The 26556-nt window shown below is 31.5% G+C and overlaps 1 protein-coding gene across 1 annotated transcript; it reads left to right on the top strand.

Moving 5' to 3' along the window:
* The first annotated feature begins 16411 nt into the window (after positions 1 to 16411).
* LOC130670024 (cyclin-T-like) lies at positions 16412 to 17515 on the top strand. The gene has a single exon (XM_057473197.1). The coding sequence runs from the start codon at positions 16412 to 16414 to the stop codon at positions 17513 to 17515; it is 1104 nt and encodes a 367-aa protein (XP_057329180.1).
* The last annotated feature ends 9041 nt before the right edge of the window (positions 17516 to 26556 follow it).

Here is a 26556-nt window from a genome sequence, read left to right as displayed (position 1 = left end):
AAGTTTGTCATTATATATTTATGCCGAAATCTCAAATAATAGATTTAAAATTTCCTGAAAATTAAAGTATACGAAAATAAATTACCTGTGTACATTAAGAGGCAACAAAGAACATAATGACGGTAATCAGTAAATAGTATCATTTTGAATAGGTATTCTTTCATTTACAATTCAAACGTAAATAATTATAAAATAAATATTAAAATTTATTGTCTATACAGGAAAAATTAATTTTTGGAATAAAAAAATTGTAATTTGAAAATTAAAAATTTATGATGTGTATTATAAAATTTATTTTTTATATTGACATCTAGGTTTCGGGTTTTAATTGTAACATTACCCGTGTAAAAAATTGCGGAATTTCGCCGGTAATTCACAGGTGATCAGCTAAATATCATGTGTAAGTGATATTTTGACAAAAATATGAATTTCAGATGATTTTCGGATGAATATCAAAAGATGATATGTAAAAAAAAGTTAGTAATAGATTGTAATGATTTTATTCTAAGTTGACACGTAAAATGGGAGATATTTTTTTTTAAATCAGCAGTAATAGTTCATCGGCTGTAGAGGAGGTCCCGTAAACATTTTGTTGGCACCGGGTAAATCCAACTGTATCTTATGTATTTTGGGCCAAGGATCACGAAAATTGAGTCCATCTTGTTAAAAAGTGGTGCAAACAATTGTTTATAACAATTTAATTGTTTAAATCAAAATAACTCCCGAACAGCTCGTTTGTTGGGGCAGTGTAGAAAAAAAAAAATGTTTAGAATAAAAAAATACACAAAAAAGGTATCAAGTGTTTTTTTTGCATCTCAAATATTTCGCGAGATATAATAAAAAAACGAGCCGGCGCTCGAACCTCTCCCTCGTGCACTAGTGACTGCCCATGCGCGAGCTCTCTCTCCGCCAAATCGCGTCAGATGCTGGATAGGCCGGAATTTTTCCAAGTTTTTTACATTAAAAATCATAGAAAAATAAAAAAAAAATCGATTAATTGTCGATATTACCAATCGACAGCATTTTTTCTGAAACGAATTTTTGTCGTATCGTCAAAAGACGTTTTTTTTTTGTTCACAAATGTTATAAACAAATGGTTTTTTTCAAAGTCCGAAATGGGTTCAAAAAATCGAAAAAATGTCGATACTACCAAAAAACGTTTTCTGACGATACAACAGAAATTCGTTTCAGAAAAAATGCTGTCGATTGGTAATATCGACAATTAATCGATTTTTTTTTTATTTTTCTATGATTTTTAATGTAAAAAACTTAAAAAAATTCCGGCCAATCAAGCATCTGACGCGATTTGGCGGAGAGAGAGCTCGCGCATGGGCAGTCACTAGTGCACGAGGGAGAGGTTCGAGCGCCGGCTCGTTTTTTTATTATATCTCGCGAAATATTTGAGATGCAAAAAAAACACATGATACCTTTTTTGTGTATTTTTTTTCCCCTACACTGCCCCAACAAACCAGCTGCTCGGGAGTTATTTTGATTTAAACAATTAAATTGTTATAAACAATTGTTTGCACCACTTTTGAACAAAATGGACCCAATTTTCGTGATCCTTGGCCCAAAATACATAAGAAACAGTTGGATTTACCCGGTGCCAACAAAATGTTTACGGGACCTCCTCTTTAGCCGATGGACTATTTGAAGACCGATATCTCGGCGAGAAGTAGACGTATTAAGGTCCATAAAAAAAGAAATTAAAGCTGAATAATGAAAGTATCCGATCCTCATAGTGGTTGAGCAAAAATAATTTTTTCCACGCCCGGAGACCAAAAAAAAAAAAATTTTTTTAATTTGAAAATTTTTTTGTCGCTGGTTTTTCTAAGATTACTCAAAAACTGCTGACGCTAAATAATTTTGAAGTTCTAATCCAAAAAGTAGACACTTAGAGCTACAATTTCCTTTTTTTTTATTTTTTGTGCGACCATTTTTCTCAAAGTCAGGGCCTGTTGAGAATCGCCTAAAAATTTAGAATTTTTTTTGGATCCTTTAATTTTTTCCATTAGTGTATAACAATACTTAAATTTTGATGCTTTTCAACGAAATACTTATAGTAAATAAAACTACTAGAATTAAGTTATGAAGATAATAAAATTATTATTTCATAAGCTTTTTTTTTGACAAGTGTCTTGTAGTTTTTTTAGGTTTAAGTAGCAATTTTAAATAGTCAAGCAGTATATTTCAACGATTAACTGTTAATTATAGCAGTTTAAACATTAAAATCATAATTTGACTAACTGAATCGACATTAGTTATTGAACATAACATAAATAATTACAAGTTGAACTACAATTATTATCAATCATTTTTTTTCGTGCAGGAAATTAACTTCTCGACTAGACTATTACGTCTATGAAAACTTTGTCAATGATGAACAGACAAATAAGACATAATGTCAACCAAATCAGTCAACTTCATGAGGTCTAAATCGGTACCGACAAGCCAATCACAGCTAAGCATGAGTAGAAGAGGTGGCAGCTCATGTCTCATTCGATCTGATTGGAAGTTGTTTTGTTGATAACCAATGAAATACGAGCTGCCATCTCTCCTACTCATGCTTAACTGTGATTGGCTCGCTGGTACCTATCCTTGAGCTAATAAACCTGACTGATTTGGTTGGCATTAGCTAGAATCTATCAGTCACTCATCAGACGTATAGATTGAAGTGTCCAGCGATCTATTTTCTTAAAGTTACTTTATCAGTATTCCAAATATGGTGAAGGACAGTGAAGAAGTTCAAGAACTTTGCGGAGAAGTATTTATCACTTGCTGCGAGATAGTTCAAGAGCTATTGTCTCCGTGGCATGAGTCATATGCGTGGCCATTTTACAGGGACTTCAATTTTAAATGTTGGGGTCCCGATAATTACAAGGACATTGTAAAAATTCCTATGGATCTAACGACCATCTTTCGGAAGCTGGACCAACGGCAGTACAAGTCGATCGATGGATTCGTCAACGACGTACGGTTGATTTTTACCAACTGCTATCGTTGTTTCAATGAGGAGGATAAAATTGTCGTTATGGCTCAAAATCTCCAACATGTGTTCGAGATTTTGTTTGCAAAGAAGATTAACGTCTAAGCGTTAAAATTGTCAAGTTGAGAACTTGAGTTAACAACGGCCCTTTTCAGGGCCACCAAATCATTCAAACGTAAATTACTCTCAAGTAATTTTCATTATTTTGGAAATTCTTCTACTCCAAATGCATGTTTTGGAGTCAGTTACTCGAGTTAAAAGTTGAAACAAAAAAAATTTCAACTTCACACTAAGAAAATCAATAATTTCCGAAAAAATCGAAAAATTATCGTTATTACTCCGAAATTCGAAATTCTATCAGGTGTCGGAGTATTGAGGTCCTAGGAAGCTATTCTGATTATGTTTAGAATATCATCCGTGTGTGGGTGTACACAGAACAGAAGGATATCTTGAACCAAAAAATAATATGTCTTTGAAATTTGTTTTTCGAACTAAGCGAAATTTTGTACTTTATTAAAGTAAAAAATTATTTGGATCAAGAAATTATTTCCCTCGTGGAAGACATCATCTCTCAGTCTGAAAATAAAATTCTTTAAGTCAAAAAAAACTCTCTCGGCACAAACAATATTTTTCTTGGTTCGAGAACATTTTTTTTTTAATTCGCAAAATTTTTTTCTTGGCTGAAGATTGTTACATTTTTGAGTCAAGAAAAAATGTATTGACCTAGAACAAGTAAGTTTTGACGTAAGGAAAATAATTTTTTCAACCAAAAACAAACTTTCTTGGGCCAAGAAATTTTTTCAACCAAGTAAAAAATTTTTTCAAGTAAGCAAATAAATTTATCGAGCTACCGAAAATTTTTTTTTTTTTTTGTAATTTTTTTATCGAATCAATTTTATTTCTGTAAACAATGTTGTGAAGCAAATAAATCTTTTATTAGAAGCATTATTAAGGGATAGGAAAGTTTCGCAATGAGTTAAATATAAAAAACAAATTAAGAAAAATAATTATCGCTTAGTGAAAAAATCGAATCCAGACCAATTTAGCGTCGCGCGAAAGCTTCACTAACGAAGCCATCCCAGCTTTTGATAGGCTACGTTTACTTTGCCCACATATATTGAGCCACACTAGCCTGATGGTCAGTCACATTTTTAAATTCCAAAGACAGAATTTAGATTTTCAATATTATCGCCAATAATTTGGACAAATTTTAGTTCCTACATTTTAGCACAATACTGAACGGATCATATGAATCGTTCAACAATGAATTTCGTCATAAAAATAACATAATTTTTTAATAAAAACAAATTTAGTTCAATATCGTATAATTGCATGAATTTATTTAAAATAAAAATATGGACTTAGTATCCGTTTCCTGCGCCAGCACAGAAAGAGAGAGTAAGTAGTATTCGTTTCTTAGGGTGCGAAGGAGGAAGCAACTATGAGTGAATTCAGGACAGAACTTTCCTGGCTGAGACTCTAATAACCTTAGTTTTAAATTTTTCGTGTGATTATAGTCAGAGAAAACACACTACTCAAACCAAGAGTTTACATTTTTTAAACCAAATCCCTTTATTTTTAGTTCAAGTTTATACCGTTTATTATTCCAAAACATCGTAGTTCCTTGGTTCAAGTAAGTAACGTAATAATTAGGTTAAGAAAAATGTTTATTATACTCAGAATTGCAAGCTTTTAAAACGAGTAATTCTATTATTAGACCAAGTATGAAATATATTTTGGCTTGAGAATTTTTTCCTTAATTCAAGATTGACAATTGAAGAAATTATTTTACATCATTCAAAAAATTTCCGGTTTTCATTCTGCTCGCTGGAAAATATCTTAGTTGAAGGAAAATTATCTTGAGTATATAACAGAGTTATAATCGTTACTATTATACAATACTATAGTTTTTGATATTTGAATAAAACAAACGATAACAGATACGTGCAAAAAACTTAATTCCACTTAAGGTCTACCGGCCAGTAATCGCCCCCAGAGCTTGGAAAAAAAAATCAACTTACATGTCGTTAATCTATTGAAATCTTCTGGTAAGAGACAAAACTCTCTCTTTTATTAGAAGAAATATATCTTACATGTTTTTATTAGGCTGGCATTTTGAAAAATACAGATTAATAGAAAGCGTTATAGCCTAATTTCTTAAAATAATGAATGTTAAGTGGCGCGGACTATGGAGAGACCACTTTCCAAGCGCGGACCATGGAGAGAGCGCTATTCCCCTCCAGTACTTCAAGTCGTTTCACTGGACAAAACGGCTGTCGATGTTTTTCAATTAGAATGATTTGAGTCAATCGTGAACGGTCATAGTGGTTAAATAGATAGTCATCAGTTAGCATTTTCGCTGGTTTTAATATAAATTCTGTTGAGATATCGAATTTTCATTTTGTTGCACCAGATGAACAAGTTTTTGATTATTGAACTAATGGTATCAACCCGCAGGAAAAAACTTTATATGTGAAAACATATATGATAGCATATATGAATATTATAATGTGATATATTGTACAATATATAAAATAATATTTATATTTTTGCCGTATTAATATATGATAATATATTGAAAAAAAATATATTGCTAGAATATATTATCAATATATTTATCAATATATGACTTTTTATGTATGTTTTGCATATATATTTTAATATATCTTTTTTATATTGATATATTATATTGAAAGTAGTATATTAATTAATATATAGTATTTTTTATATTTTTTATGTATGATTTCCAATATATTGCAAAATATATGGTTTCCAATATATTGTAAAATATATGGCACTTTTTTTACTTTTCTTAGGTTATTGCCAGTAAATATAAGATCAATGAAAAGAAGGAGAAAAAATAATAAATTTGACTTTTTTTGTGGAATTGTGTAGAAATTGAAAAAGTATATTGAAAAAGTAAAATTTTCAATATATTGCGAAAAATATAAGTTTTAATATACTGGAGAAATATGGTTCCAATTTACCGCGAACCATATATTTAATCATATAAATTTTTTCATATATAATCAATTATATAGAGACCATATACCACTGATTGTATGAGTCAAAATATATGGATATATACATCAAGTTTATTATATTATATTTATAAATTATATATATACTATTCATATATGACAAGAATATATTGAGCATTATATGAGATAATATATATAGAAAAATACAAAACATTTTATACAAGTAAATATATTATGATAAATATATAATCCAATATATGTAAAAAACATATATTTTTCAATATAGATATTTTTGCCGCTATATATTTATCACATATTCATCATATATTTTTTTATATACTTTTAACAATATATAGCTTTTCCATGCGGGAATGCTTTACTTGGAATGATATTATTTATTTTTTTCACGTAAAAAATTAAAGAAAATTTAGCTTTTATCAATAAAAAAAAAATTAATCGAAAAAATATAATTTTCTTGATTGCTTTAAGTACGTATTTCATTTTTAAATGCTTTAGATTGTTAATAGAAAGTAAAAAATCCTTATTCTCTTAATAATAATGTTGATAAGGGAGCTTGGGGCACGAAGGCCTTCTAAGCCGGTTTTTTCTTTTTGTGGCTTTTAACCATTAAATTCGTTTATTTTCCGTCTATTTCAAAAGAATCAGTCGAAATTGTGCAAAAAATCCAAAAAACATTTTGTTTCTGGGGCACGAGGGGCCCCCTCCCCAAAAAATAAACAAATAAAATTTTTTTTATTTACTGTCAAGTTATGACCTTTATAATGTTTTTATCATACTTTAGGCCAATATGTCATATGTGGAGTAAAATGGTCCATTAAAAAAAAAAAATTGTAACAAAATATTTAACTTGACGGAAAATAAAAAAAAAAATATTTTTTTCGTTACAATTTTTTAACTTCCCGCTCAGAAAATCAACGATTTTCGAAAAATTGGGAAGTTATTGTTTTCACCCCGATTTTCGAAAGTCGAGTTTTCATCAGGTGTCGACGTTTTGAGGTCCTAGGAAGCTATTCTGACTATTTTCAGAATGATATCCGAGTGTATGTATGTATGTGTGTGTGTGTGTGTGAGTGTGTGTGTGTGTGTGTGTGTGTGTGTGTGTGTGTGTGTGTGTGTGTGTGTGTGTGTGTGTGTGTGTGTGTGTGTGTGTGTGTGTGTGTGTGTAAACTCTTTGTAACTTTTTAACTAATGAATCGATTTGGATGGTTGAAGTGGCAATCGAAAGAGCTTGTTGGCCCGCAACTTTCCTGAAAATTTCAGATCATTTGATTAAGTAGACTCGAAGATATTGGCGAATTAATGAAAAAAAAAATTTTTTTTTTTTAGTTTTTTAGTGATTTTTCAGAAACGACTTAAACGATTAATTTCAAAATCTAATCAGCTTTAGAACTTTGTGAGCCGCGTCGAATGCCACCTTAACCATCTCAATCGGTCAATTTGTTCGAGAGATATCGATGGTGAAAGAAATGGTAAAAAACGTTTTTTTTCGATTATCTTTGAAGTGACTCATCCGATCAATTTCAAAATTTAATCGGCTGTAGAGTTCAAGAAAACGCGCCGATTGCCACCTCAAACGTCAAAATCGGTTGATTAGTTCAAAAGATATAGGCGCTGAAAAGTTAAAAAAATAACATAAAATATTATTTTTTCCGGATAAATCAAAATAAAATGTGCTAAAATGTGTCTGAAATCATACCAACTCTTTCTCTTTATAGTCTCTTTCGATTATCAGATAATGTCATATAACTTGTTCCTTAGTTTTAAAGATATCGTCAGAAAAAAATTGAAAAAACCCAGTCGTTAATGTTTTTCTCGGATATTCTATCTATTATTGCTCTGACCTAAGTCAAAACTTATTCAAATCACGATTTTGATCACTGACATTGATTTCTGCCTCAATACATTTATTTCAGAAAACATAATCGATAATAAAAATTTAAAAGCCGCTTCTTCATTAATGAATTTCAATTCGTAACATTTCAAACTCTAGCATAAAACGTAACTTGTTAGAGCTTAAAAGGCTCATAATAAAATGATTGCATTATAACGCAAAAATTATACGCTAATCTTTGCGTTACAACTTCGTTCTCTGTCCTTAGCCTCCAGTCTCGATACTAATAGGGCGCCAGGTAATTTTTATCACTGGAATCACCAAACCAGTAAATTACGAAAATTTTTAATAATTTTTGATCTGTGGAATTATTTCATAAACCACGCATAAATGAGGTGGATAATTTTTGATCTGTGGAATTATCACCAAAACCACGCAGAAATAAAATTCAAAACTTAAACTAAAATGCTCAAACTTAATAGCAAAACAAGACAGAGACTGGAGCACTAAAAACAGAGTTACGGTATGCCGTGGTGTCGCTCAGTGTGTATAGGTTTATGGAGAGAGGGAGTGGTCCGGGTTAAATCATCCCAAACTCGTGTAAATTATTAAATGATTTGCAATTTTTATTTAACAATAAAATAAATCAAATACTAGAACATAATACAAATAACCTTACTCTCTATAACAAAATACTGAATCCGAAAAATACAACGATCCGGTAAATCCGGACGGCAACTTGGCATCTAAATGATGCGCGTCAAAACCTTATAACTAAATTAATTAAAATAATTAAATAACTGGAGCCAACCGATACTCAAATAGTACTCGGTGAACGGGAACCATAATCTTAAATTTGTTACTCTAGCATACTTGCTGTAGCAAAAATCGTACGACTAACGTACCTGGATCTCATTTTTGACGTTCATTAGGCAATAATTAACTTACTGACTAACATATTCCCTATAATTATTTTATAAAAATAATATTAACATTAGATCGCGAACCTGACTCAAAACTGTAACTACTTTCTCATACTTTTCACAAATCTTATATCTTTTCTTTAACTAAAACCGTAGCATAATACCTCAAGATTCTAACTCAAACTCGATTAATTGTTTATAATAATTATCTCATACCTGATTACTGATGAATAAAATATCAAGTAACGTCTCACACTGTTTAAAGCAATACTTCTGTAACGATTACTCCAACCTGTAGCTTTCTGAAGCCTCACTCCTGAACACGTCTGCTCGCTTCGAGCGACCAGAGTCGAATTCCCCTACTGTACTCCCCAAACTAAAAACATCATCGCCATTTATACCGACTCTCTATACTTTACTCCATAACTCCAACTCGATATTGAGTATGGATATCCCAATGTGTGCGCTCTCCTGGACTTGGCTTCGGTGAGATCGCAGACAAAAATTCTTAAATTTAAGTGACCAACGGTTACCCTCAGCAGCACACTGGTCAAAGCTGTCCACTGAGGCCTACCAACAAAACCCAATACTCCAAAAATGACCAGAAATAGCGGCTTCCACAGCGATAGTGGTCACTAAACCATCGCTGAGTCCTGCCAATCATAATAACAAAAACTGATCTCTTACACCTAGTCCATAGTCCCTATTTTGGAGCGCTAGCATTTCAGCCAGACCTCTGCACTCCACATGAAAGTCTCATAGGGTCAGGCAAGCATCCTGACATCAGATACAACCGGGTGGCAATTACTTGAGCCCCATTCCACGGTTGCTCCGACTTTTCCACATACTCAATAAACCAAAAACTGAAAATTCCAAAACTCAAACTTTATCTTTTACCATACTCTAATCTCCACCCATACCCCATAATAAATTTCCCATATAAATTTTCTGTAGCCAAACGTTACTCCATATTTTATTCTTAACTATAACTCGATCACCAAAAAACTGTATAAAAATCGCAATTTACTGTAGCTAAATTCTGAATCTTGAGTTACCATGCTCGGTTATGACCCAAAATCAGTTGGTGCTTGTGACGTCAACTCAATCCAAGCCTCGTCCAAAAAAATAACGTCACAGCATGTAACAGCATTTTCGAGCTCGAAGAGCTCGAAAATATATTCACAGTGATGTTTTCAAGCTCCTTGAGCTCGAGAACAGCGGAAAGTTTTGGGGCTGGCCCGCAGGGCCAACCGACGCCCAGATTTTTTTTTTCGAGTGATCCATTTTGCCCAACATATCACATATTCGCCTAAAATACGATAAAAACATTATAGAGGTCATAACTCGACGGAAAGTAAAAAACAAATTTTTTATACCTAATTTTTGAGGGGGGCCTTCGTGCCCCAGGCTCCCCTATTTTTAATTGACTCAACGACATAAGAAAACGAAATATAATAAAATTATACACTAATGCAAAAAATTAAAGGAGCAGAAAAATTTTATAAATTTTTTAGTGATTTTTGGAAGGCTGTAACTTGGTGAAAAAAAATCGTATCGAAAATTTAAAAAAAGCATTTTATAGCTTGAAATCTTTAGTTTAGGTGAATTTTTTTCAAAATTTTTTAAAAGCTCCGATTATTGCGCAAACATGAGAAATACCGCGAGCCAAAAAATTTCTAAATTTTTTTTTTTTTTCCGAAGAGCCCACGGACCGCGGAAAAATTCTTTCAACTAAACGAATGCATACATCGTTTAGCAAATTTATTCAGCTTCAATTTGGTTTTTTTTTTAACCTCGTAGGACGATTTGTCGCAGAGATATCAGCCTTCAAACAGAAAATGATCCTTTTGGCTTTGATCTTCGATATTTCAGGTACCAATGATCGCACAGAAAGGTGAAGGGCGGCGTTGAAAACTTGAATAAATTCCGTACAAGACCCTCTCATCATTTTTTGAAAAAAAAAATTTTTTTTATTTTTAACATCCATTAGAAGAAAGTACAAAAAAATGACTTTTTTTGGTTTTTTAGTAAATCAACCGCTACTCTGCAAATATCGATAAAAAAAATAATGTTGCCAGGGACTTTTTAACTTCCCGCTAAGAAAATTGAAAATTTTCAAAAATTCGGGAAGTTATTGGTTTCGGTCCGATTTGCAAAAACCGAATTTCTATCAAATTTGGACGTTTTGAGGTTCTAGGAAGCTATCCTGACTAATTTCACGATGATGTCCGAGTGTATGTATGTGTGTACGTACGTACGTATGTATGTATGTAAATATTCATAACTCTTAAACGGATGAACCGATTTTGATCGTTGAGGTGTCATTCGACGCGGCTTGTTAATGTCTTGAGGCCGTAAAAATTTGAACTTAATCGGTAGGGTGCGTTCAGAGATATTTCAAAAATAAAATTTTTTCAAAAATGTTTTATTTGGATAACTTCCAATTTGCTTGATGGATTGATTTCAAAATCTAATCAGCTCTAAAACTCTATAAGCCGCGTCGAATGCCACCTCAACCATCAAAATCGGTTCATTCGTTCAAGAGAAACCGTTGACGAAAGAATTCAAAAAAAATTTTTTCCTTGGTTTTTTTGAAATTTCTCAAAAACGGCTGAATAAATCAATTTCAAAATTCGACCAGCTTTAGAACTTGATAAAACGCGTCGATTGCCACCTCAACCATCAAAATCGGTTAATTCGTTCGCGAGATATCGTGGAAGATAGAAATGCTAAAAAATGGTTTTTTACAAAACAATGGCATACAAAAGTATTTGCGAGCTCGAAGAGCTCGAAAATATATTCACAATAATGTTTTTGAGCTCAGCGAGCTCGAAAACAGCGGGAAGTTTTGGGGCTGGCCCGCAGGGTCAACTGACAGACCGATTTTTTAGCTTAATGTACCCCCAAAACCCCTGTAAATTTTTAAATTGATCTATCGAACCGTTTTTTGGGAATCATCGATCAAAGTTTAGCTAAACAATTAAAGGAGCAAGTTTTGTTCCTTTAATTGTGTAATCATAATCAAAATGAAAAAATTTTTTTTTTTCGACTCTTCTCAAATTTTTGCGTTGGTAACTCAGCAAATGCAAGGAAATGACAAAAAAAATGAAAAATTTCCAAAAAATGTCAAAAAAAAAATTTAGAACACAAAAAACAAGTTTCAATTTTTTTTTTTTTCTTCGATTTTTTTTGACATTTTTTGAAAATTTTTCATTTTTTTTGTCATTTCCTTGCATTTGCTGAGTTACCAACGCAAAAATTTGAGAAGAGTCGAAAAAAAAAAATTTTTTCATTTTGATTATGATTACACAATTAAAGGAACAAAACTTGCTCCTTTAATTGTTTAGCTAAACTTTGATCGATGATTCCCAAAAAACGGTTCGATAGATCAATTTAAAAATTTACAGGGGTCTTGGGGGTACATTAAGCTAAAAAAGTCCCTGGCAACATTATTTTTTTTATCGATATTTGCAGAGTAGCGGTTGATTTACTAAAAAACCAAAAAAAGTCATTTTTTTGTACTTTCTTCTAATGGATGTTAAAAATAAAAAAAATTTTTTTTTTCAAAAAATGATGACAGGGTCTTGTAGGGAATTTATTCAAGTTTTCAACGCCGCCCTTCAACTTTCTGTGCGATCATTGGTACCTGAAATATCGAAGATCAAAGCCAAAAGGATCATTTTCTGTTTGAAGGCTGAAATCTCTGCGACAAATCGTCCTACGAGGTTAAAAAAAAAACCAAATTGAAGCTGAATAAATTTGCTAAACGATGTATGCATTCGTTTAAATGAAAGAATTTTTCCGCGGTCCGTGGGCTCTTCGGAAAAAAAAAAATTTAGAAATTTTTTGGCTCGCGGTATTTCTCATGTTTGCGCAATAATCAGAGCTTTTAAAAAATTTTGAAAAAAATTCACCTAAACTAAAGATTTCAAGCTATAAAATGCTTTTTTTTAATTTTCGATACGATTTTTTTTCACCAAGTTACAGCCTTCCAAAAATCACTAAAAAATTTATAAAGTTTTTCTGCTCCTTTAATTTTTTGCATCAGTGTATATTGCATGCCTTAAGCGCGAGCGTAGATATGCTCTATTCTTGCCTGAAAATTAAAAAACTGGGTTACGTCAGAGTTTTATTTAAACAAAAATATGATTTTTTTTTCTTTTTTTATTAATAATAATTAGCATTTTATGCGCATAAATAATTGAAATGGTTTGAAAAAAAAATTGTAAATTGTATCATAAATATATGATAGAAATTTTTAATGTTTTTTAATATTTGAAAAGTAGGCATTAATGTGGGAAAAATATTGGAGGGAAGATTTAGACTAATAATCTTTATTAGGCATTAAATAAATAAATATTAATTTTGAAAGAGTTTTGGTCAAAGGATATGAGTTGAGGTATGTATAAGACTTGAGTTAGTTTTTACGTGTAAAAAATTTGGTGGCCCTGAAAAGGGCCGTTGTCAACTCAAAGTTCGGGAACCTGAGTATCTAATTATCTGCATCGTCGCCTAGAAGAACAGTCAGCTCTATCTGTAAAATTAGATTTCCGTCCACCAGTAGACGCAATAAGTCAGGGTCACTTCGTTTGAAGAAACTCCCGAGGTATACGTAATTGTCGTAGTCGTGGAAAGGTTGTATTTTTGCAGGCAGTCTCAGTAGATTACCTTCCTCACCCACCACACAGCATTCGAGCTCGAAGCTGATTTCAGAATGCTCCGATTTCAATGGAAGGATCCCTCAGGTGATCCAGTGTTCATCTTCTTCGTCGTGGCTAACCTCTACTTTGAAGCTCCAAACGTCGTTGACGTGGAAACCTGAAGCAAACTCTATGAACATCGGACTAACTGTCCCAGCATCGTTGATAAAGAGAAGTTCGTCGAAGTACTCCAGTTCGAAGGAGTGTACAGTTGTGTACGTTGAATTTTGGAAATTACAGTCCATGATAAGTCAAACACTTGATCGTGAATATATAAAGAATGTACCTTGCGAGGCGTACAGCGCAACGTTTCGAGCGTAATAACTGCTACTGACCGTGTGACGTATATATAAACTTTGACTACCCCCTCCACTAAATTTTAACCAATTACCAGAAAGGTAAAGTTTACCATCACTCCTTAAAAAGAACCAATCACGACGATATTGATTTTCTCCCTCCATTCTTAATTTTAACTAATTAAAATCGAGATATTTCATGACTATAAAATATTATCAATGCTCTTTTCCAAATTACTGCACCCTTCAATTTTACCTGTATTGGATAAATCATGTTAGGAGTTGATATGTGTGTGACAGAAAAAAGTTTGTTTTGGAACAAACAGCCATATTCTTAAGTATCATTTTTAAAAAATTAAAAAAAAATTTTTTTTTATCTAAAACAAAATAATTCAATAATTTAGAACCGGGAATATTTAATATTACCTCAAATATACTCAATTATTTTTTAAATTTTTGATTTTGAAAACTACATTTTTTTTCAACAAAAATTTATATTTATTAAAGCGAAAATTTTTAAATAACACCAAACTCACGAAGCTAGACCGTAGAAAAATTTTTTTTTGCACACCACAACGAAAGCGCTGAGAGTACTTTATGATTTATCTATTATAGTCCATCGGCTGAAGAGGAGGTCCCGTAAACATTTTGTTGGCACCGGGTAAATCCAACTGTATCTTATGTATTTTGGGCCAAGGATCACGAAAATTGTGTCCATCTTGTTCAAAAGTGGTGCAAACAATTGTTTATAACAATTTTATTGTTTAAATCAAAATAACTCCCTCACGGCTGGTTTGTTGGGGCAGTGTAGGGGAAAAAAAATGTTTAGAATAAAAGAATACACAAAAGAGGTATCATGTGTTTTTTTTGCATCTCAAATATTTCGCGAGATATAGTAAAAAAACGAGCCGGCGCTCGGACCTCTCCCTCGCGCACTAGCGACTGCCTATGCGCGAGCTCTCTCTCCGCCAAATCACGTCAGATGCTGGATAGGCCGGAATTTTTCTAAGTTTTTTACATCAAAAATCATAGAAAAATAAAAAAAAAATCGATTAATTGTCGATATTACCAATCGACAGCATTTTTTCTGAAACGAATTTTTGTCGTATCGTCAAAAGACGTTTTTTTTTTTGTTCACAAATGTTATAAACAAATGGATCTTTTCAAAGTCCGAAATGGGTTCAAAAAATCGAAAAAATGTCGATACTACGAAAAAACGTCTTTTGACGATACGACAAAAATTCGTTTCAGAAAAAATGCTGTCGATTGGTAATATCGACAATTAATCGATTTTTTTTTTATTTTTCTATGATTTTTAATGTAAAAAACTTAGAAAAATTCCGGCCTATCCAGCATCTGACGTGATTTGGCGGAGAGAGAGCTCGCGCATAGGCAGTCGCTAGTGCGCGAGGGAGAGGTCCGAGCGCTGGCTCGTTTTTTTATTATATCTCGCGAAATATTTGAGATGCAAAAAAAACACATGATACCTTTTTTGTGTATTTTTTTATTCTAAACATTTTTTTTTTTCTACACTGCCCCAACAAACGAGCTGTTCGGGAGTTATTTTGATTTAAACAATTAAATTGTTATAAACAATTGTTTGCACCACTTTTGAACAAGATGGACCCAATTTACATGATCCTTGGCCCAAAATACATAAGATACAGTTGGATTTACCCGGTGCCAACAAAATGTTTACGGGACCTCCTCTACAGCCGATGAACTATTACTGCTGATTTAAAAAAAAATATCTTCCATTTTACGTGTCAACTTAGAATAAAATCATTACAATCTATTACTAACTTTTTTTTACATATCATCTTTTGATATTCATCCGAAAATCATCTGAAATTCATATTTTTGTCAAAATATCACTTACACATGATATTCAGCTGATCACCTGTGAATTACCGGCGAAATTCCGCAATTTTTTACACGGGTGATGTTACAATTAAAACCCGAAACCTAGATGTCAATATAAAAAATAAATTTTATAATACACATCATAAATTTTTAATTTTCAAATTACAATTTTTTAATTCCAAAAATTAATTTTTCCTGTATAGACAATAAATTTTAATATTTATTTTATAATTATTTACGTTTGAATTGTAAATGAAAGACTACCTATTCAAAATGATACTATTTACTGATTACCGTCATTATGTTCTTTGTTGCCTCTTAATGTACACAGGTAATTTATTTTCGTATACTTTAATTTTCAGGAAATTTTAAATCTATTATTTGAGATTTCGGCATAAATATATAATGACAAACTTAATTATTTGCCATTTGGTCTTTCACAGGAATAGTAATTACGTTCAAACGTGAATATGCAGACCTTAATGACCATAATATTGTGAGTTCTAAGTCTAATTACCTTTCCCTAATTACATCAGGTACATTTCTTCAGCCCCAAACTATTACTTTTTAATTCCCCTCATACCCATTGTTGTGACAATTTCTTTTGTTATAAAATCCCTTAAATTTTAGTGTCTTGTCAATATTTCCTCACTTAATTCTCGAACTTCATACCCAACAGTTCATCTGAGAATATTTCAAAAGTTACGGAAAAAACCAAATTGTGTTATTTCAAAGTGCTTAAGCTGTTCCAGTGCAGAGTAAGAAAGTTTCCAGTGAAGTTAAATTAACAGTGAAAAATTGTGAATAAAAATGGCTCAAAAGTGGTATTTTAACAAAGAAGAGTTGAAGAACTCTCCTAGTTCCAAGGATGGCATCAGCGCGGAGAAGGAGCTAGATCACAATCAACAAGCCGCTTACCTTATAACTGATTTGGGCAAGCGGCTAAAGTTGTCAGAAGTCTGTGTGCACACTGCCATTGTGTACATGCACAGATTCTTTATTCACCATTCATTAGCCAAGTTTCACCGGTATGAAATTGCCACGGCAGCGATTTTTCTGGCGGCAAAGGTGGAAGAAGAGCCACAAAAATCGCAGGCGGTCATCAGCGCTCTTCATGTCTGCCTCAACAAATACGAAGTTCACCAACTGGACACTACTTTTGCCGAGAACCAGGAGAAGGTCAAGGCACTAACTTCAAATGAGCAACTTCTTCTGGGAACACTTGGATTCAAGATGGGGGTTAGTCACCCTCATCATTACATCAAGAAATTCTGTGGGGGAATAAAAGCTTGCAAGGAATTATGCAAGATTTTCCTGCAGATGGCTAATTACACTTTACAGATGACGTCAATGTGCGTGAAATATAAACCGGCAGTTGTGGCGTCATTCTGTATTTATTTCACCATCCAATCATCGCAGTGGAAGATTCCCCAAGTCATAGACGGGAATCTTTGGTTTTGGCTCCTCGACACCAAAGTGACCTTCGATTTACTGATTAAGATGGACCGGGAGTTCAAAGCGGTTTTAGATAAAATGTCACCCAGGATAAAAAACCGGGTGATGGGATTATTTAAAAATCCATCGGTCAAAGTGACTGCAGTGAATCGGATAGCGACGACCCCCAGTTCATCGAATCCAGAAATCGTTTCCGGTAACCCTGAAGTCGAGAAGCCAAGGACTCGACGAAAAATCAGCTATCACGAGTATCGTGATAGACTGATGAAGAAAAAATCTGAATCAGATGGATCATCGACTTCTTCACCTCCTGATGTAGAAGTTCAGGATAATTCCATTGGAAGTACCTGCCAGCTTGTACCCTCAACTGAAGCGGATCTGGACCACAGCCGTAAGCGTCAAAATAATTACGACATGGGCAGTATTTTGTGTTCTGCTAAGAGACGTAAGCTTTTGTAGTTTCAATAATTTTTTGTACATAATTATTTATCATCCAGTTATTTTTTATTGTAAAATATTATTGTAGGTTTTATTATTTTCATAAATTAAATATTAAGTTTTTCATGTAAATAGTAAAATAGTAAATTATATTTTAAAAATTTACTTCTTATTTAATAAGTTTAATATATTTTTTGTAAATAATTAAATAATAATAATTAAAATTAATGATAATGCACCATAGACTTAATTATGTCTTTTGAAAAATAAAATATTAATAAAACGAAATCCTCTTTTTGTTTTGATTTTAATATAATTAATTATTTTATATAAGTAATTTTATTTTAAGAGTAATAATTAATTTTTATGACAGTAAAGTTAGCGAACATCTGACAATTTTTTAAACTTTGAAATAATAAATTAAAATGTTTACAAAATAAAAAAAAAAAATTCATATTTAGACAATTCGAAATTTAGTAGATGCATTTTTAAAAAATTTTATTACTTTACTTATTTAATTTTTTTAGATGTAATTAAAAAATTGTCGGATGTCTACTGCACTTACACTTAGTTAATTTTTCCAAATTAAATTTTTATAAAATTTTTTAATGAATGCAGAATAAAAATCAAAAATTTAATTCAAAATATCACTTTCTATTTTTAAAAAATACAAATTATCTTTGAATAAAAAATTTAAAAAAAAAATATGATCCTGAAGTTAGCAGACAGTTAAAAATTTTCAAATGTATTTTTCAAGAATTTAATTAAAAAAAAAAAAATTGCTCATATATAAAATTAAAAAAACTATAGGTGCAATTTTTTAAAATGTCATGTTTAAAAAAAAAATTCAAAAATTAGACGTCGGCTACTTTCAGTGTCATAAATAGGGCCAAGATTTTTGCTTTAATTTAAAATCAAGCAATAATAAATACTGGTGTCAAATTTTTGACATTACGGAAAAAATATTGGTTGTCGAAAAAAATTTTTTAAGCAAAAGTCCTAGGAAATTTAATTAAAAAAAAAAAATGTCTCTTATTATTTTTTCTTAGGTCTAAAAAGAGAGCCGTAATTTTAAAATTAAGATTTTCATAATTCTTAAAAATTTAAATTATTAAAATAAATGAATAGAAACTTTATTGATATAAAATTCTTGAATTTTTGAGGTCGGGAAGAGAAAAATCGGTTTATTAGTGGAAGCAGACAGAAAATATCGAAATATTCTTTGAAAATTATGAATTTTTAACTTCCCGCTAAGAAAATTGTAAATTTTCAAAAATTCGGGAAGTTATTGGTTTCGGTCCGATTTACAAAAATCGAATTTCCATCAGATGTCGACGTTTTGAGGTCCTAGGAAGCTATTCTGACTAATTTCAAGATCATATCCGAGTGTATGTATGTACGTACGTACGTACGTATGTAAATACCTGTATCTTTTGAACGGATGAACCGCTTTTGAACTTTAAGGTGTCATTCGACGCGGATTGTCAATATCTTGAAGCCGTGAGAAAATTGAGCTTGATCGGTAAGGCTCGTTCAGAGATATTCCAAAAATAAAATTTTTGCAAAAATGTTTTTTTTTGATAACTTTTAATGTGCTCGATGGATTGATTCCAAAATGAACTGGGCTCTAGAGCTTTATAAGCCGCGTCGAATGCCACCTCAACCATCAAAATCGGTTTATTCGTCCAAAAGAAACCGTTGTCGAAAGAATTAAAAAAAAAATTTTTTTTATTTTTTCTGAAATATCTCAAAAACGACTCGATAAATCGAATTCAAAATTTGATCAGCTTTAGAATTTGATAAAACGCGTCGATTGCCACCTCAACCGTCTCAATCGGTTTATTCGTTTGAGAGATATCGTTGGAGAAAAAATGGTGAAAAACGTTTTTTTTTCGAAAACAACAGCATACAAATGTATTTTCGAGCTCGAAAATGTATTCACAATAATGTTTTCGAGGTTCTTGAGCTCGAAAACAGCGGGAAGTTTTGGGGCTGGCCCGCAGGGTCAACTGACAGACCGATTTTTTTTTCATTTGTTGCTTTCATTTTATACTCAATACTCTAATTCAGTATAATAAATTGCGATGTAGCCAGTAGAAATTTTTAAAATAAATTTAAATATGTTGCTTTGTCAAAATTACAAATTTTATAATGCCGTCGTGCTATACAATACGTATAGTAATTTTTCTATAAAATATTACGTGAAAAATACCGTAAAATTCTCTAAGTGTAGATTGAAAAATTAAAATTATTTTATTTTATTATTTCGTAAGTAAATTAATTACACTTGGGCACCCAAGATGTCAAAGAAAATCATCGAGTGTCAAAATGTTTATCACCGAAAAATTCCATATAATTTTTATAGGCCACCGAAAATTATACAAAATTTTTCTCGTGACTTTGATTACATTGTCATTGGATCGCAGATACCGACGCAATTACTATTGTTATTATTTCGTATCGGTAACTGCGAGCCACTCACAGGTGAGAAAATTTCCCCTCTTTTTAAAAAAAAATTCAATTGGCTCGCGGATACCGACGCAGTTATTTTTCTGATTATTTTGCATCGGTAACTGAGCAAGATCACGTGAAGTGGACCCCCCCTTTACCACTTGATCATTAAATTTAGGTATGAATATTTTTTCATGAAGTATTTACTATGAATAATTAATTCCTAAAACAGTTTTTGAAAATTTTTATTTTAACAACATGTTTTTGTTTAATGAAAATTTTTATGACTTTTAATTAAAAAATCAATAAATAAAAAGCTATTAAAGATATTTTAATGAAACTTTCAGGGTTCATAGTTCAATAGTTGTACTTTAATATGATATATAAAAGTTCAAATTATTTATTAATTTTCATATTGTTAATTAACTTTTTAGTTAACAAATGAAAATTTTAATGACTTCTCCCTCAAAAAACAAAATTTTTTTTTTTTGGTATTATGCATTAAACATCAAAGTAACAGAATCCGCAAGAAAATTTGAGTGCTCGCGAATAGATTGAACAAAAAAAATTTATTTATGACGGGCGGTGAGCGCTGTCGGTACGGCGCGCTGCCGCGCGTCATTCACTTACCTTTTAATCTACTCAGTAATTGTAAATAAGAAGAAATACTTTATTTTTTTAATAAAAATAATGTTATTTTATGAATAATTTTATTAAAACACATGACATAAAATTAATTAATAAAATAGTTTTCTTATTATTCAATAAACGAAGAAAATATATAAATAAGATATAACTTAATCACAAATCTATCGGTATTGCATCATTTTTTTTTGAAGACTTTACTTCTAATGATTTTCATGTCTTTGGAAAAAAGTTTGCACTCGAGTGATGTATCATCTAAAGCTTTATAATGATGATACTGTCGTGTATTTTTAATTGTTACAGATTGCTCATACCGGGATTTATATTGTTGTTCATGAGCGTCATGGTCTTGTTGAGAGCAGAAACCAAAATTAACTTTTTTAAATGATTTTTCAGCCCATTCAAACAATGAAATCCCATTAGTGATGTGATTATCATTATCCCTCTGAAGACTTGCACGATAAGCTTGTCTTTTGACACTTCCTGCCAAACCATCACATGCTCCTTTCCCGTGAGATGTAGCATAAAAGTTCCATTCTGCGTCAACATTAAAATCTTCTTTATGGTTTATTAAATTTGCAAAATTATACTTATTTTTGTACTGAGAAGCAGCTCCGTCCGAAAAATAGCAAATTTTTTTAACCTTATCTGCTCCGAACTTATTTTTTAAGAATTTAATCAATTTGAAATTGAAAAGATGAACTGAACTGGCGTCGTGGCTAACTTTTTCAGAAATTATTACGTAGTTTTCATGTTTCATTTCTTCATTTTCTCTATAATAAACTACATAAGGGTGAATTGTAGCCTGAGTGTTAGCCCAATGATGAGACTGGATTGCGTCTTGTACAAAAAAAGTATAATTTTCAGAAAAATCAAGACAGACAATGAATTCTCCATCCTCCACGGATTCCTTCTTTTCGGTAAAATATGATGCCTGAGCTCTTGCAAGAAAATCATGTTTCAATAATTCAGGCCATTTTTGTTTTAAATCATTAAAGTAATCTTCTTTGTTATTCTTCTCTTCAACTATTTCAGTCCTGTAAATTTCAAGCAGTTTAATTAAATGTAATTAATAAAAAAAAAAAACGAACAACAAAAAAAATGAACAATTTAAATGGACAAAATCTAATTATTTCATTATTAAAAGTCTAATAAAGTTATTTTTTGTGAAAGAAGTTTTCCTTACCTGTCGGTACTTTTCCATTGGCTGTATGTAATTTCATCAATTTCATGATTATCAAGTAATAGTTTCAATTTATTTATAACGTTATCAGCTCCTGGGCATTTAGTACAGTCAGAAAAATAACACAATGATGTTGATTCTTGGCAAACAGAGCTTTTAATGAAATCATTCGAAGTTTCTGATAAAATTGTTCCCTTTTTTTTTAGTTCATTTTTTAATCCGTTCAACTGTAGTTTAATATTTTGATGAATTTTACACACACACACATTATGAGTACCACTCTTGCCGGCAGATATACATTCGCGTGGACGGAGATTTTGAAATTTTGTTTGTCCAACTTTCTCGTCGGGAAAAGCTTCTGTGAATTTTTTGTATAACTCATGAACATTAAATAATAATAATCGTTTTTGTTTATGAATTTTAATTCCGTTTTCTATCACCGATATACAATCTTTGATTCCAGGCATTACGCGACTGACATCATCCGACAAATAAAAAGCTTTAATGCGCTCGATTGTTTCATTTTTTAGAGTATTTCCTTTTTTAATTGTGGGCTGTGAAGCGAATCCCTTTTCTTCCCTGATTTTTTTTGCCAATTTAACCATTCGTTTGGAAACTTTAAATTCTCTCCTTATCATTTTTATCGACCAATCTGGAGGAAGCGTGGTCAAAACTTGAATTTTCTCAGCTCTACAATTTTTACTATTAAAAGCAGATTTAAAATTATTAAGCAGGAGATTTTTAGAATCAATGTTATTATTTAGTTTATTGTTATCATTATTTACTACACTAATCATAACACTCTTTAAAGCTTTTTGACATTCCGTTGCGTTTGATAGTCGCTTCACTTTGATCCGAGGTTCACCCATCTCTGATAACACTTTATTAACATTATCAATTTTTAATTTGTTGTCGACAGGATCACATCGGAAAGAAGGATCTTTTTTTTCATTATCTTCAATATCATAATTCGATGATCCAGGCGCATTGACATCAGAACAATTATTAACTGATAATTCACCAGAAATTTCAGGTTTTCGACCCAAATAAGTAGCCCTTACACACGATTTACACATATAATTTCCAATAAAATATTTGAATTCATCAGCACGATTGTTTGTAATCAAAACTAGATTTTTAATTATTTTTTTATGATTTGTTTTATTGAAAGGATTACAGCATTTATTCAAGCGACCCATGATAAACCGAAAACGTAATTATGGATACTGATACAATTTAAACACAAATTTGATACAAGCAAATTAAATTTAGATTAATAAAAAATGTTAAACACGACGATTAAACGAAAATTCTTGACTTTGGAATTTATTCACTGATGTGTTTATAAACTGATTTAACAAATGAACTAAAATGGCTTGTGATATTCTTTTGTTATCCACGTATATGTATAAAAATAACAAATAAAAATAACCGAACGCAATTTTTTTTTTTAATCTAACAATGGAATAACGTTGGGTAACTAGTAAAGTTTACATTTATTCATTGAAAATTGACAATATTATTTAAGACCATAAATAATTAATTTTATGTCATGTGTTTTAATAAAATTATTCATAAAATAACATTATTTTTATTAAAAAAATAAAGTATTTCTTCTTATTTACAATTACTGAGTAGATTAAAAGGTAAGTGAATGACGCGCGGCAGCGCGCCGTACCGACAGCGCTCACCGCCCGTCATAAATAAATTTTTTTTGTTCAATCTATTCGCGAGCACTCAAATTTTCTTGCGGATTCTGTTACTTTGATGTTTAATGCATAATACCAAAAAAAAAAAATTTTGTTTTTTGAGGGAGAAGTCATTAAAATTTTCATTTGTTAACTAAAAAGTTAATTAACAATATGAAAATTAATAAATAATTTGAACTTTTATATATCATATTAAAGTACAACTATTGAACTATGAACCCTGAAAGTTTCATTAAAATATCTTTAATAGCTTTTTATTTATTGATTTTTTAATTAAAAGTCATAAAAATTTTCATTAAACAAAAACATGTTGTTAAAATAAAAATTTTCAAAAACTGTTTTAGGAATTAATTATTCATAGTAAATACTTCATGAAAAAATATTCATACCTAAATTTAATGATCAAGTGGTAAAGGGGGGGTCCACTTCACGTGATCTTGCTCAACTGCGAGCCACTCACAGATGAGAAAATTTTTCCTCCACTGCTAAATAAGTTCTCATTGGGTCGCCAATACCGATGCGACTATTATTGTTGTTATTTTTTTCAGAACTAACTTCTAACATGATAACGATTACGCTGGAAAAGATTGAATTGAACACAATTTCAGACATTCTAAGATCATTTGATGAGAATTGGTATTAGATTAATTGCACTTACGTTTACCGTCAGTGATAAGATTGATTTGAGGATTCAAAATTCGTCTCGATTGATGATTATTTCTTTGACTGTCATTCATTATGGACGGAGACCCAGATACAACTGATACCGGTCAAGGAAAATGGCAAGAAGCCAAAACAAAAACCAAAAAACGAAAGCACAACGAAAAGGAATCTGATAATTACTCGGAATCTGAAGAAGACGACAGGCATAGCACGAGTGACCCCAGGCAAACTAAACCACGCAAGATTTCACCAATAGTAGTAAACACTAAAGTTACAGATATCAGCAAAGTTATACTAAATATCAAATCATTGTGTAAAGAAAGGGTATACTTCAAAACAACCAATGTGAACTTTATAGTTTATATCAATACCGAAGAAGACTTCAACTCAGTTACAACTCTCTTCAAAAAACTAGAAATCCAGTTCCACTCTTATGCAAACAAACAAGATAAAAAACGACATGTTGTCTTAAAAAATCTTCATTGCGCCACTCCTCAAGATATCATCGATGAACTAGAAAAAGATCACAGTGTCAGTGTAACTAAGTGTGTTTTAATGAAGCGTAGACAACAGAGTGAACAAAATGGCGATAATTTTATGCCAACGTACTTTATAACTCTTGATAACCCAGAACAAATCGGTGTAATAAAACGTATTAAATACTTGGGCTCATTTAAGGTTAAGTGGGAAGATTACAAAAATTCAAGGCGAATTACCCAGTGCTTCAAATGCCAAAGGTTTGGCCATGGCATGAGTCATTGTCACAATGCTCCAAGATGCGTCAAATGCACGGAAGAACATCTCACCGCAGAGTGTCCAAAATCCAAAGGAACCCAAGCCACGTGTGTTAACTGCTTAGGAAGTCATCCATCCAACTTCAAAGAATGTCCAATATACCTAAAGCATCTCCAGAAAATAGACAACAAGCGCATACAAGTGCACACAACTCATAACAAAAAACCTTCACCAATAGATGCCACACAATATCCACCACTAAGGTCAAGGGGACTACTACAAAATTTCGAACCAACAACAAGACATCAAATGGAACTAGATACGTCACAAATCAACTACGCAGCAGCAATGGCAGCAACAACAGTGAGCACCATAGATACAAACACACTTAACCATGGCGCTGCGCACAATAATTGCAACACTAGCTCAAATTCAAGTCTAATAAGTAAGTTTAATAATTTAGTTAATGAAGTACAAAAACTAAATTCTATATGTAATTTCGACAAACTCTTAAAGTTAGCATTGGACCTGAATGAAAAATTGAGCTCGTGTAGCAACGATTTAGAAAAAATTGTAGTAATAAGTAATAGTATAAATCATGGCTGAGTCGAGAAATAAAGCTGTAAATATTGTTCATTGGAACGCAAATGGGATTCGTGATAAATTAACTGAACTTACAGAATTTGCTTTCAAATTCAAAGTAGATATTTTGGTAATAAACGAAACTAAGCTCATTAAGAGCGACAAATGTTATATTAATAACTACAAATGCTATCGTAAGGATAGAGAAAGTAAAAATAGAGGAGGAGGAGTAGCAATATTTATTAAAAATGATATTAGTCATACAGAGCTGCCCGTCCAAACTGAAAATATTGAAGCACATGCTATTAGATTAAGTGATAACACACTCATAGTAAGCTGTTATAATCCTCCCCAAACAAACTTAAATATAAATGATTTGAATAGAATATTGAGATTAAACAATAAAGTAATAATCATAGGAGATTTAAACTCCAAACATCCTCAATGGCACTGCAAACAAACTAACACTAATGGTCGTATACTATATAATTACATGCTTAAGCATTCTATAAACATTGAATATACAGATAATTACACTCTATATCCCTACACTAATACTCTTCCGTCAAATGTAGACATCGTACTTAATAAAAACGTTCAGAAAATCACGAAGCCCATTACAATAAATGAACTCGACTCGGATCATTTGCCGATACTAGTCATAATTAATGATACTACTATTAAGCGCAACTATCCAAACTATCTAGACTACAAAAACGCAAACTGGTCCAGTTTTCGATCTATTATTAACAAAAAACTTGAAATAAATAATAAACTAACAACACCTACACATATAGACAATTCAGTAGAAAACCTCACTAAAATAATACAACACTCTATCAAAAAATCTATTCCCACAAAAAAATCAAATAAATATTCTCAACTTCCCCAACACATTCTCGATTTGATCAAAACAAGAAACTACCATAGGCGTAAATTTCAGAAAACCCGTAATTTTCAACATAAACAATTAAAAAACCACTTCTGTCATTTAATTAAATTTGAAATAAAAAAGTATAACACTGAAAAAATTACTAATAAATTAAAAACACTAAATTTAAAAGATAATTCCCTATGGAATGCTGTGAAAATGC

Source organism: Microplitis mediator, chromosome 6, assembly GCF_029852145.1.
Source record: "Microplitis mediator isolate UGA2020A chromosome 6, iyMicMedi2.1, whole genome shotgun sequence".
Taxonomy (NCBI): domain Eukaryota; kingdom Metazoa; phylum Arthropoda; class Insecta; order Hymenoptera; family Braconidae; genus Microplitis; species Microplitis mediator.
Note: the sequence above shows the minus strand (reverse complement) of the source record. Positions and strands in the feature narration are given on the sequence as shown.

What these genes read in the sequence shown, in the direction of transcription:
- LOC130670024 (XM_057473197.1), top strand. Translation starts at nt 16,412, where the DNA reads ATGGCTCAAAAGTGGTATTTTAACAAAGAAGAGTTGAAGAACTCTCCT.